Source organism: Pundamilia nyererei, unplaced genomic scaffold (genome assembly GCF_000239375.1).
Source record: "Pundamilia nyererei isolate P.nyererei 1_Seehausen unplaced genomic scaffold, PunNye1.0 scaffold00102, whole genome shotgun sequence".
Taxonomy (NCBI): Eukaryota; Metazoa; Chordata; class Actinopteri; order Cichliformes; family Cichlidae; genus Pundamilia; species Pundamilia nyererei.
In genome coordinates, this window is record NW_005187503.1 from 1,249,876 (window position 1) to 1,262,351 (window position 12,476).

A 12,476-nucleotide genomic window follows, 5' to 3' on the forward strand; every position below is an offset into this window, starting at 1 on the left:
AAAATAAAGGGATTAAGAATGCGTTTTAATCAACAACGACATTGTTTCATTCGATGCGTTGAATGGAAACGAGAGTAAACAACACACTTTCGGTGACGCCTCCGGCAGGTCACGTTGCATGGCCGTGTCCCGTGACGCTGCCAGGGGGCGGGTTATCACCACTAGAGTCGGTCTGTGGAGCTAACCTCACAGAGAGGATCGGAGCCCGAGTGTTGTTTTGAATTTGCTGGAAGACGCCGATTTGGAGAGGGGTAGTGCCTGTGAATAAGATGGCGGATGTAGGAGGCGATGAAACTCGGCCCGTTCTCCCTTCGGCATCCCGTAACGGTCCGGTTGTCGGTTCGTCGGCTGGCACCGCGGGCCACGGCGCAGCAATGGTCACATCGGGACCGCGGATGGTCAGGATCGTCAAGTCGGAGTCCGGCTACGGGTTTAATGTCCGCGGTCAAGTGAGCGAAGGAGGACAGCTTCGGAGCATCAACGGGGAGCTGTACGCCCCTCTTCAGCATGTCAGCGCTGTTTTACCCGGAGGTGCTGCGGACCGAGCCGGGATAGTGAAGGGTGACAGGATCCTGGAGGTGTAAGTCAGCTTCTGTCCCTTCCAGTTAGGACGCGGAGTTAGCAATTGGAGCTAGCTACCCAGTTTAGCCTGTGTGGATCCAGTTTCAAGCATGTGTTATTCCGTCTTCGAGGTTTGCTTCTTGTTGCCATTAAAGTAACTCACTAGTTTATTAATTATTCAGCTTTGGAGCGTTTTGACCTGAGTAAATATTTAAGGCTGTAGCTCCGGTGAGATAACTAGAAAGCTAACCAGCTTACATAAGTTGGACAACAGCCTGTGCATGTTGATTAGCTGTAGCTCGCTAGCGAGCCAAGTAGCTAATGTGTTTGGCTAGCTCCTTGCTCAGTGTCAGCTCCAGCGGGAGATGTAGGACGACATTTAGACGACAGTCCACTTTCCACTGCGTTGTCATATGCATAATAGTGTTGATATGTGTTCTTAGCCTGTGAAATGACAGAGGATGGCAGTGTTGTCACTCAAATTCAGCATCATATGACAGGAGTGTGTGGTCTTATTTGCTTTCACTAGCTAGCATTCGCACCAGCCGTGCTGTTTACATGGGAAGTTTGAGGTGCTTTCTATTGATTTTTAGGGTTTGCTTTTGTTCTATCGCTATATGTAACCTTGAGTGGGTTTGATATACGTGAAGAGATCGTTTTAGAAGTGCTTTTATGTTATCTATCGTGCCAGCATTCGTCAAGTCTGCTTTCAAGTCTCTTTCCATTTATCAGCGTTCGGTGAAACACTGCTTCCCTTTGAGTCATAGCTGGCATTTAAATGTAACAGGAAATGTGTCCATACACAGAACCTGTAATAATGTCAGCCAAGTGAACAAATCTACAAGCAGGAATGTAAAGCCCTGGCCTTCAGTAAAACCTGAAGTGTTAATGGTAATAGAGCAGTTCTTACAAACTTTTTTGCTTACGTTTAAAATCAATGTTTAGTTAGTGTGAGTAGTGTTGATGTCACTTGACAGTGGAGCAATAAAGCTGACTTAGAAAAAGGAAGAACAGAAACGGTAAAGAAGGAACACTGCTCTCACTTCCATTTGCTGAGGCATCAGCATGTTGTTTTCCGTTGTTTTTTTTGTTTTTTTTTACTCATTAGTTCTTTCTGCTGTCATATGATAGCGGCAATACTTATCATGTGACCTGTTAACCCGTTTGACCATTTAGCAAAAAAAAAAAAGCCTCATAACTGGACTTCAGCCGGTTAAATATGTTAGTTGTCAGCATTTTACTTAGCAAACAAAGAAAGCCAGCAATGTACTTTATTTACAGTAAGCAGCTCAGGTGGTGTTTCTTGTCTGAGTGTATCACTACTGCCTGAGTGAGCATAGTTGTTTGTTTTTTTTCATGATTTCCTTAAAAGACAAGAAAAAGGGGAAACAAATAAAAATGACCTTGCTTCGCCCTTGTGTGTGTTTTTAGAAGATAATGCTGTGTTCAGTAAAGTTCAACTTGTAAAACATTATATAACCAGGAAGTGAAACTAGTGATCGACAACCTCTTTTGCGAGAGCATCCTGGGCCCACATAAGCACCGTTAACCTGGTACGGTTTTCTGAGGAGGGAGAAACCAGAGCAGCTGGGGAAAAACCCACAGAATCATGGGCAGAACATGAAAACTCCCCACGGGTTTAAACCCATGACTCTGTACTCAGAGTGTAAACCACTGTGCCTCCCAGCTGCCAAATTAGGGGATCAATTGACTGTTAATCAGTGAGCTTTTATCAGTTTTGACCAGCGACTTTATTTTACAGTAAAGAGTAACAAGTGGAATGGCTGATAAAAAATATAATTAATAACAGTAAAAGCCTGCAAGACACGCATATCTGCTCGCATATAATTATTTTATATTATTATTTCTTTATTATTGTTAGTATTATTTTAAGCTCTGAGTAATATTTCATCAAACAGTTTCACTAAGCAATTAAAAGTATTAATACTGTTTTATTTCTGCCTTAGCCAAATTTACATTGTAGTCATGACGACGGTTTCACCCTTTTCGTTCTGTCCCACCCTTAATTTGGCTTTTCACTCAAACAACTCAGATTAGCTCCCCCCATCACCCCACTCCCCCCCCATCACCCCACTCCCCACCCCACTCCAAATCTTCTTCTGTTAACTATTATGTCCACCCCTTCTTTTTCTGTATGTTTAACTTCCTATTTTAAGTCAGTGACACTACACAGATAAATGCTACGTCTAACATGGCAATCAATGGGCAGGCCTACGCCTACACTTTTCCTCGCCCCCTCCTTTTCAGTGTCTGTCCCACAGTTTCTCATTGGAAGATTAGCAAAGACACCTGATGCTTGTGCCATCTGCTCTCAGCGAAGTCAAAAAGGCACCAGGAGAAAAAGGACATGGGAGCCAACCTAATTGCTTAAGCCTCACAGCCTTGTGTTAGTAAATGGGGAACAATGGGCTAATATTACCAGACAGTATGTTAGGACAGTGTGTACATTAGCAGCTAAAAGAGTACCAGTTTTATTCGAATGATGTATAGATTATACTGTGTTACTGTAATCCCAGCTGCATTGATCTGTAGCAGTAGTGACTGCATTAAGTGCATCAGTTATCAGCTGCGACATAACCAGCCCGCACCAAGTGCAGTTTATCTATCAGTGTGGTCGTTTCTCACATTCCAAATCCCTTCGGTCAAAGCTTTTTTTAAAGTTTGTTTTGTACCAGTCTAGCTTTAAATTTAACTGCTTATAATAGTGACAGATCCTTTTTTTTTCTTTTGGAAGATGCATTGATTTAATGTATAGAATTGGAATCTGGAGAGAGTTTAATATCTCTCCAGAGGTATTTTTAAATGCTTTGAATTGTATCCGTCATTCCCTTTTTTGTAGAGAGTTGAATGAACTTCCAATTCAAATATAGTCTGAATGTGTGAGAACAAGTCAGAGCTGCTTGTTCCTCCCCTTTGCCTCATGTTTCTCCTGCCCTCTTTCTCTCTTTTTTCTAGTAATGGCGTGAACGTGGAAGGTGCAACTCATAAGCAGGTGGTGGACCTGATCCGTGCTGGGGAGAAGGAGCTGGTTCTGGCTGTGCTGTCTGTTCCACCTCAGGAGGCTGACGGTTTGGAAGGAGGAGAGGAAGTCCAGCCCAACTACGACTACAGTGACAAGCAGGCCGTGCCCATTTCTATTCCCACATACAAGCACGTAGAACAGCACTCCGAGAGGTTTGTGGTAAGTGCTGATTTGACAGTTGACATGTTTCCGCCTGGGACTGGGCTTCTCTGGAAGGGTGGAGAGGGCGGCCACGAGTGTGTGTGTTTGCCTGATTTTTAAAATACTTTTGGACCTGTCCGTCTTCAGTTTTAAGTGGAATAACATGTTTGAGCTTAAGCGTTCGATCTAAAGACAGTACTTAAAGAGCTTTCAACCCATCTCACCTCAGGAGGTGGTCCGTCCTCCCGAGGCAGCTGTAGAGGCAACACTGTTACCTTAAATTCTTTCTTGAAAAAAACAAAACAGAAGAAACGGCTTCCTGTGGTTGCTCTAAACATGTTTTTTAATGCTGTGGTAGAAAGAAAACTTTTAACCCTCTGATGCAATCATTTCCTTCTCTCGGTCTTCTCTAAAGTTGCTTCATATTTTGTTTTTTTTAATGCATCTAGGTATACAATGTGTATATGTCAGGGAGGCAGCTGTGTTCAAAACGCTATCGTGAGTTTGCCATCCTGCACCAGAACCTGAAAAGGGAATTCTCCAACTTCAACTTCCCAAAGCTTCCTGGTAAATGGCCCTTCTCCCTATCGGAACAGCAGCTGGATGCACGACGTAGAGGCTTGGAGGAATATCTCGAGCGAGGTAAGATGATTTGGACAGATCACTAGCTCTTCTGTCCCAGAAGAATTAAATGTATTTAAATATTGAATATGTAGTTAGGATGGAAAATACACCATGCACCCACTGTTATTAGTTTTCTAAATTACACAGTAAATCTAAACACTGGATTCATAGTGTTATTTAGCTGCCCTTTGTTTATTTTATTTACCTTGATTTAATATATTGCTCGCCATTTTTCTTTTCCCTTCCTATTCGTCTCTAGTGTGCTCTGTGCGGGTGATTGGGGAGAGTGACATCATGCAGGAGTTTCTCTCGGAATCAGATGAGGTATGCATCTCGTGCATTATTGTTGTAGCAATGCGACTTTTTATTCTGGGTGTTGAAATATTGTGGGTTGAACTTTCTTTTCCTACCAAACTGTTAGGACTTGTAACTTTCTGAATTGGCACAGTGCTCAACAGTCCATTTTTTGTTTATTATATTATATTATCAGATATGTACTATCTTAGTTAGAGATTTAATTTCCGAAGATGTTATTGTTTGTATTCCATAATTATAGGAATTCAAACTCAAAAATGGAGGGGGGTTTCAGCATTGGATCTGACTCCAAGTCTCTTAAGCTGTATTTAAACTGTTCTGGCCCATTTTGAGAATCATTTAGTATCATTTAGCTTTCACTGGTTAAAGGGAGCTTAGTTGAGAGCTGTGTTGGCCAGTGACGCAGGCTGGAAACTGGTTACCTTGCTGGTGTTTTAAGGAAGTGCAGCAGCAAAACAAATACCAATGCACTGATGTAATCCCACATTTAAAGAAGCGCAATTTGGGGGATTAAGACTTCTTGCAGATTGTAAGTCTTGTTTGGCTATGGCTTGTTGGTTTTTTGTTTGTGTTTTTTAATCCACAAGTACTTAGTGGTAACTTAGAACAAACAAAGGCTTGCATATTCAAACAAGCACGTACAAAGCCTCATTAATCCACTGGGGTAAACACAGCTCTACAGCTGTTCTCATTCTGTTTGGCTTCACTGTACAGAACTACAACGGTGTGTCAGATGTAGAACTGCGGATAGCCCTACCAGACAAGACCACCATCTCCGTCAGAGTCCGTAAGAACAGTACCACAGACCAGGTGTATCAGGTAAGACCACTCCCAGTTGTACAATATTTTCCATCAGTGTTTTTTTTCCCACAACTAACTGATGTTGTGTTGATCTTCTGTAGGCATTAGTGATGAAGGTTGGGATGGACAGTATTATGGCGAGCTACTTTGCTCTGTTTGAAGTTATCAACCACTCCTTTGGTAAGAGCTGCACGTGTGTTTGTTGCACTTCACACGAAAAGATGTCTGACCTTTTTTTCACATTCTCTCCTGTTTAATTTGCACATCCTGTTTCGGGGGTTTATGACATGACCACTAAAAATAAATAAAACCCTCTGAATTTAAATCACTGGGCCTCTGGGTATATGAGTAATCATGGACAGCAAGGGCAGGTATTTTGGTATAGGTTACTAGTATGTTGTTGTTTTTTTTGAAGTAACAAACCCCGTTCATCACCCTTCTCCTTCTACTCGGTTTTTGTTGCAGTGCGGAAGCTGGCGCCTAACGAGTTTCCCCACAAGCTATATGTGCAGAACTACACGTCGGCCGTCCCGGGGACCTGCTTAGCACTCCGCAAATGGTTGTTCAGCTTCCAGGAGGAGGAGTTGCTCAGAGACAATCCGCTGGCACTGCACTACTGCTTTCACCAGGTAATAACAGTAATTGAATTCCTCTTGCCGTGGATTTCGGGGAGCTGAACACAGTGATTTGATTCAGAGTTTATTCTTCTGAGCTGAAAATGCTTAAACATATTGAGGGAAAGTTGGTCAATTACACTGTTGATTTACACTAAACTGATCATACTGGTCTCAGTGGCTCCGTAGTGTAGTGGTTTACACATTGGCCTAACGAGCAAAAGATCCCTGGATCGGTCCTGACATGCAGGGAATGTTCAGGGCCAGACTTGAGCCTGGATCCCTGCTGCAGCCTTTAGCATAAAGGTCACTTGTTCAACCAGGTGAGCTACTGTGGCACCTGCTAGCTGCTTTCTCACTTTGTGATGACTGAATTATTTCTAGCTTAGGAGTATTTTCTGTTATAATTCTGGACACAGACTATAACAGAAACCTTTACCTATAATGTCACCCTAATAAAAGAGCGCTCGGAGATATCATACTTCTTCCGAGGCTGAAAAATACCCTTCACAAGATGGGTGAATAGAGTCTCTGTCTTTTTTCCTTTTCCCGAGGACATCAAGATGATCCCCAGGTTCTTCTTCTTTCAGCTAAATATGCGTTTATGGAGATACGATGTGAAATGTCCATTTTTGCCTTGTCTTACAATGTTATTAAAATGTCTGGATCCAGATCTGGGTCGACACCCAAAGTTAATAATTTCTCAGCTGGTCAAAGCCCCACCTCGGGTCAGTTTTCATGCAAATACATCCACAAAAACCTCCACAGTTTTTCAAGTAGAAGAGGTGAACTTGAGAAAAATACTCCTCATTTAAATTCACTAAAATTAGCTTCAGTACCCACCTACAGGCTGTCCACTGACCAGTAAAGGTCACTAGCTGAAGCATGATAAGCATGCAAAGTTCAGCAGTGACCCATTAAAGCGTGCCTGATGAAAAAGAATCACACCAGTGTGTGCGAACCTGCAATAACTCCATGACTTTTGTGGGGTTTGTCCAAGGGGGCAAAGCTGGGAACACAATGGTGACATATCACCCACTAAGCTGGTAAAGATTGTTATATCAGTGAAAAGCTGTTTTTTACACACACAGTTATGAAGTACACTTTCATTTATTTGTACCTGGCAAATATAACTCTAATATTCTCACGCTCTCAGAAGACAGCTGAGAGAGAGGCTGAACAGTTGGTGCACAGCTGCCTGCTGCAGCCAGAAATGACGCTGTGAGACGAGAGTGAACCAAAGCATTAAAGTTATGGGCTAGAAGGCTGAAAGTCATTCAATAAAATATATAGAAATGCATTGTGACTGCCTAAAAATGCACATACGTAATTTTTACGGTCATTGTTTGAATTTTCTCAAACAAGGGAGAATGCCTTCATGATGAATGGCCTTAATGTATATATGTGTTTATATTTTATGACCTTAAATGATAAATGTTGTGTCTCCTCATCCCCTCTCCCTGTTCGTGTAGGCACTGGATGATGTGAAGAAGGGATTCATAAAAACAGAGGACAAATCCTACCAGCTGCAGAAACTGGCAGAGCAGCGCAAGATGGCCACGGTCAGTACCACAGACCAGTCTTTGTTCAGGAAGGGGATTGGAATAAGTACACTTTGTGCCTGCTGACCAGCGCTATCACCAAAACACTACCAAATAAAAATGGACAGTCTCAGAAGCCTTTCACACTTCAGAATTCTGCCCTCTGTGGTGTAAAGAGAGATAAAGGAATTGGGTGTATTTGAATATTTGTTGAACATTAACTGAAAGTGGCATGTGTGTAAATTTGGATGACATTCGCAGCTATGTTACTGCTTTCACGCAGCATTTCTGAGGCTTTGAATGTCAGCCTTAGAAGGAAAAAGGTTCATTTATTTGTTCATTCACGTGTCGACAAGCAATCTAATAGCTCCAAATGTTAGGAAGTATTCAGCATGGTTTTCTAAACTTAAAACGAAATAAAAAGCAGAAAAATTACATATACTTTACTTGGATCTACAGCCGTGTTTGTATGACAGACACGGGGACGTGAGTGCAGTGTTATAGTTCATCCACATTGTGAGTCAGTCTTCACAGCTCAAACTGCAAGCTCTTCTGAGACCGTCAGCTCAAATGTGTTAACAATAAAAAAAAAAACAGCATTGTCACATCAGTAATGAGATTTCTCATAAGTTAACTTCTTTCCTTAGTGTGTTCTGTGGAGGAAAATAAAATTGACTGTTACTTTTCCTCTATAATACCGTAGTACCTGAGTCTATTGCGGACATGCGAGGGCTACAACGAGGTGGTCTTCCCCCACTGCTCTTGTGACTCCAGAAGGAAGGGCCACGTCATCACAGCGATCAGCATCAATCACTTCAAGTTGCATGCTTGCACTGAGGACGGCACGCTGGAGGTGAGCATTTAAATAGATGAAGTTTTATATTTTTAAGCTAAACGTCAATACAGTGCTCCCTCGCTAGTACGCGGTTCACCTTTTGCGGCCTCGCTGTTTCGCAGATTTTTTTGGTGCAATTTCGCATGCTTTGTTTTTTTTTTTGTTTGTTTGTTTTTTTTACAGCGCATTGTGTTCTGCGTCCTGATTGGCTGTAGAGCATTGTCAGTCAATCTCGTGCTGGATCTCCTGCACAGTACAGAATGCGTTCAGCTTGTCAAATTTACATACATCTTCGATCGCTAGCAGTGTGACTCTGAAGTGCTGTACTGTATGTTTGTAAGTTTTCTCCCCAACAAACGCAACACTGTGGACGAAATGTTGTCACCTTCAGGTGCCTTTGGTTTCATTCTATAATACTGGACTTATTTTTCTACAAGGTTTGAACTTTGAGAGTGTTTAAACAAGAGATAGAAATGTGAACATGTTCATGCCTGTCTGAGAAAAGTGTATAAAGTGTGTAGTGGGTTTTTTTACAGCCTTAAAGCATCTATAATTATTGTAAAAAACAAAGTTGGCTACTTCGCGGATTTCACTTATTGCGGGTTATTTTTAGAATGCAACTCCCGCGATAAACGAGGGACCACTGTATAGATTTCTGTGCATGGAGCTTAACTTCTATCATCTCTTGTTTCTCTCTCAGAACCAGGTAATAGCTTTTGAGTGGGGGGAGATGCAGCGCTGGGACACGGACGAGGAGGGGATGGCTTTCTGCTTTGAGTATGCCAGAGGAGAAAAGAAACCTCGCTGGGTCAAGATCTTCACTCCGTATGTAAGTGTACACTCAAGTGTGCCATTCTCTGGTTTTTTTGTTGTGTTAGCAGCTTTTAGAGTGACACACCTTGATGGGAACAAACGCTTAATAAATAGGAAAACCCCCGATTTATTAATCAACCCACTTTCCTTCACGTGTAATAAAATCTTTAGTAATGAGAAGCAGGAAAAGTAAACAGAAACATGACTTTTACACAGTGACTCTCCTAATTGTGGTGTATTAGAAGCCTGGATTACAATAACGTCTACTTTTTCCTCCCAGTTCAACTACATGCACGAGTGCTTTGAGCGGATCTTTTGTGAGCTGAAGTGGAGGAAACAGGTAAGAACCACTCCTTTCCTCTTTCATTCTGGGAAGCATGCAACTCTATGCCAGCTTCGGTTTTCTAAACATAGCCTGTTCTTGTATTCTATTTAAATCCAGGAGCCTTTCTTTAGTCTTTGCTTTAAAATGATTAGTCTTATATTTCTGGTGTATTGATTTCTTTGCTCTCAGGTTGAGGAAGAAGCGTCTGATAAAGACAACAAAAACTGCAGCAACAACGGTAAGCAGCAAGCGTTTGTTTGTGCTCCTTTTTGCCCTCAATTCAAAGAGATAAACAGCATCACTGAAAGATTAGAGCCTCCAATTTGATCAGAGGCAAATCATAAAGAAATTTGCATTCAGATCTGGTACAGAGTTATGTTTTGATTGATGGCACACATCAGGCGGCATGAATTATGCAAAAAACAAAGGAATCCAATATGACAGAAGTTAAAATGTCAAGGGCAGGGATAAGATTTAATGCATGCTTTTATTTTTGTGCATTATGGTAAAAGTTTACGTGAAATGTAATGAAATATGGACAAGAGACCACAAAGGCAGGAGGATAACAGACAGCTGAGGCCTGAGAAAGCTGAGGACATTCAGATAAGAGGCCTTCAGGATGCTGCACGGGGACTGTGCAGTAATTAATTCACACCGTCTTCAAACTTCCTCCTATTCTGAATCGTCTTATCTATGTTGCAGAGTTTCTGCCTCCTCTGGAGACGCAGCAGAAGGGATGGCGCCACCTAGGGGGAGAGATTGCAACTTCCTAAAGCCGTCAATTGTCATCACTTGAACTAAAACTGGTCCACTTGCATCATCACAGCCACCCCAGAGAGAGCCCATCGACAAACACAGTACTGAGTAACAGACTCGAGGCGAACCCTGCCCCAAAAACAAACTGGAAGTGACCGACTTGGGAAATTGGATTATTAACACTTGCCGAACCCAGGGACACACACACATGTAGACACACACATGAAAACAGTAGGAAGAGCATCGAAAGAAGATAAACAAGAGCCAACTTTCACGTCACTTATTAGATCCTCCATAGTGTAACTGTTGTTTTCCTCCATGCATCTGCCCCATGATGTGAGGCAAGACATGAGAGAATTCTCACCACAGCGTGTGATTGGTCAGGGTCACCACAGCGCGAAGTGAGCGCCGCAGTGAAACGCCGCTTGTCGAGAGAGCTGACAGTCCAGAATTGAGGTTGCGACGTTCGGTTTTTCCAACAGGACCCATCCAGATCCCGCGGCGGTGACCTTGTCTGCTGAACTGAGCTGAGATGAAAATAATAATGGAGGGAAACAGAAAAAAGTTCGGTGGTTCTTTCACGGTTGTGATAAAGGACGAAAGTAAAATCATCCTTTACGCCGATGCTGGACATTAACACAGAAGTTGTGTTTTATGTCTCTGGAGTCCTCTGTTTCATCAGAAATCATAAACGGCACAAATGTAACTACATGAAACGGATGTTGAGAGAATGTGTTTGTAATTATTTGTATGTTTAACAATCTTACTTCTGATAAAATATAGATTAATATAAGAGCTGTAATAACTGGTTTCTTGAGATAACACAGTGAAACGCTAACTGAATTTCATTCGAGATGCTATAACTAATTTCCATTTTTCACCTTGACTACAGAGCAACATCTGTTGGCAGTCAGCCCGTTAATGTTAGTATGGCCCCCCCAGTGTGTGTTTTGTTGTGGTGAATTTTGCAGGGCTTAGAAGCTGAGGAGAGGAGGCGTTCTCATTTTTAGCTCTGTGCAGGAGTAATTTCTGGAACAAAAGGTTGACGGGCCAAAGCGTTTGTTTGTTTGTTTGTTTTAAATTTCACACCTTTATATGTGGGCTGTCTTGTCGACAGATTGTCAAGGCGAACAGGGAGTTTTGATTGTAATGCCTGCAGTTACCTGAGCAGGCAGCAGGGAGCAGCAGAGCATACGTATGAGGAGTCTTCTCAGACTTTCCTAAAGACTGATGCCTCTGGCTCTGTAACTCACCCAAAAGTATCACTCCACTGCAATTTGTCCATTAACCAAGAGTCAGGAGGATAGATGGGGTGTGTGCACGTGTGCTGCAGAAAGTAGATGGTGCATAAGGTTGTGTGAGCCATCAGCATACATAGCAGTGCAGTCATCTGTCCCCCTCCTGCTGCACCTAAATGAATACAGTATTAGTTGTGTATGTGTTAATGTAATATAATATAATTTCGTGATTATTTTACAGTTCAGGTTTACTTGTGTTTCTCTTTATCTCTGTCAAAGTCGGATTTTACTCTTCTCTCACCTGAAATATGTAGAAAGCAGATTTACATGTTGACAAGAAAGAAAAATCACAGATTCTTTCCATACATGTATTGATTTAAGTTTTGTTTAATCTTACCAAGGGCTACTAGTTTATCTTGGCATTGGGTGGGGAAAAAAAGCCAAAAAAAACCCTGAAACTGACACTAATTTTTGGAGCGCGGGTCCAAGTTTTCCTTTACGCTGAAGTTGAAATTAGTTGAAACAGTTCAAATTAGGTTTCGGCCATATAAATGTTCATTTTAGGCCTAGGTTTTAGCCGTATATTTGTTCTCAGTCGGTTACCTTGGGGCATGTTTGTGTGCTGTGCCAGAGTGTGTCCTCTGTGTTTATCATTGACATTGCTGATAAGCTTTTAGGCTCTGATTGGCCGCGTCTGATGAGCTGCCGGTGTCAGAGCCAGCAAATGAAGATGGGGGTTTTGTATCTGTACGACAGGAGAGACGCCAGACAGATGGAGACAAATGGGGAAGCGTCTCCTATTGTCTAGCAAACATTCCTTGCCGCTCACATGCTTTTTCAGCGTAGCGCACATACGCGCACCCCCCCCC

The 12,476-nt window shown here is 42.3% G+C and overlaps 1 protein-coding gene across 1 annotated transcript; it reads left to right on the forward strand.

The window, feature by feature from the left end:
* Positions 1-11,164, forward strand: snx27a (sorting nexin 27a). The gene is made up of 13 exons (XM_005740668.2): positions 1-580; positions 3,538-3,763; positions 4,195-4,387; positions 4,629-4,693; positions 5,399-5,503; positions 5,587-5,665; positions 5,951-6,114; positions 7,572-7,661; positions 8,344-8,493; positions 9,176-9,304; positions 9,569-9,628; positions 9,803-9,851; positions 10,316-11,164. Exons 1-13 carry the CDS (start codon positions 270-272, stop codon positions 10,384-10,386), a joined length of 1,692 nt encoding a protein of 563 aa, XP_005740725.1. The 5' UTR covers positions 1-269; the 3' UTR covers positions 10,387-11,164.
* Positions 11,165-12,476: the final 1,312 nt, after the last annotated feature.

What these genes read in the sequence shown, in the direction of transcription:
- snx27a (XM_005740668.2), top strand. Translation starts at nt 270, where the DNA reads ATGGCGGATGTAGGAGGCGATGAAACTCGGCCCGTTCTCCCTTCGGCA. An exon ending in TTCTCTCGGAATCAGATGAG is followed by an intron (nt 4,694 to 5,398) that starts GTATGCATCTCG and finishes TTCACTGTACAG; the next exon opens with AACTACAACGGTGTGTCAGA. An exon ending in AGCAGCGCAAGATGGCCACG is followed by an intron (nt 7,662 to 8,343) that starts GTCAGTACCACA and finishes ATAATACCGTAG; the next exon opens with TACCTGAGTCTATTGCGGAC.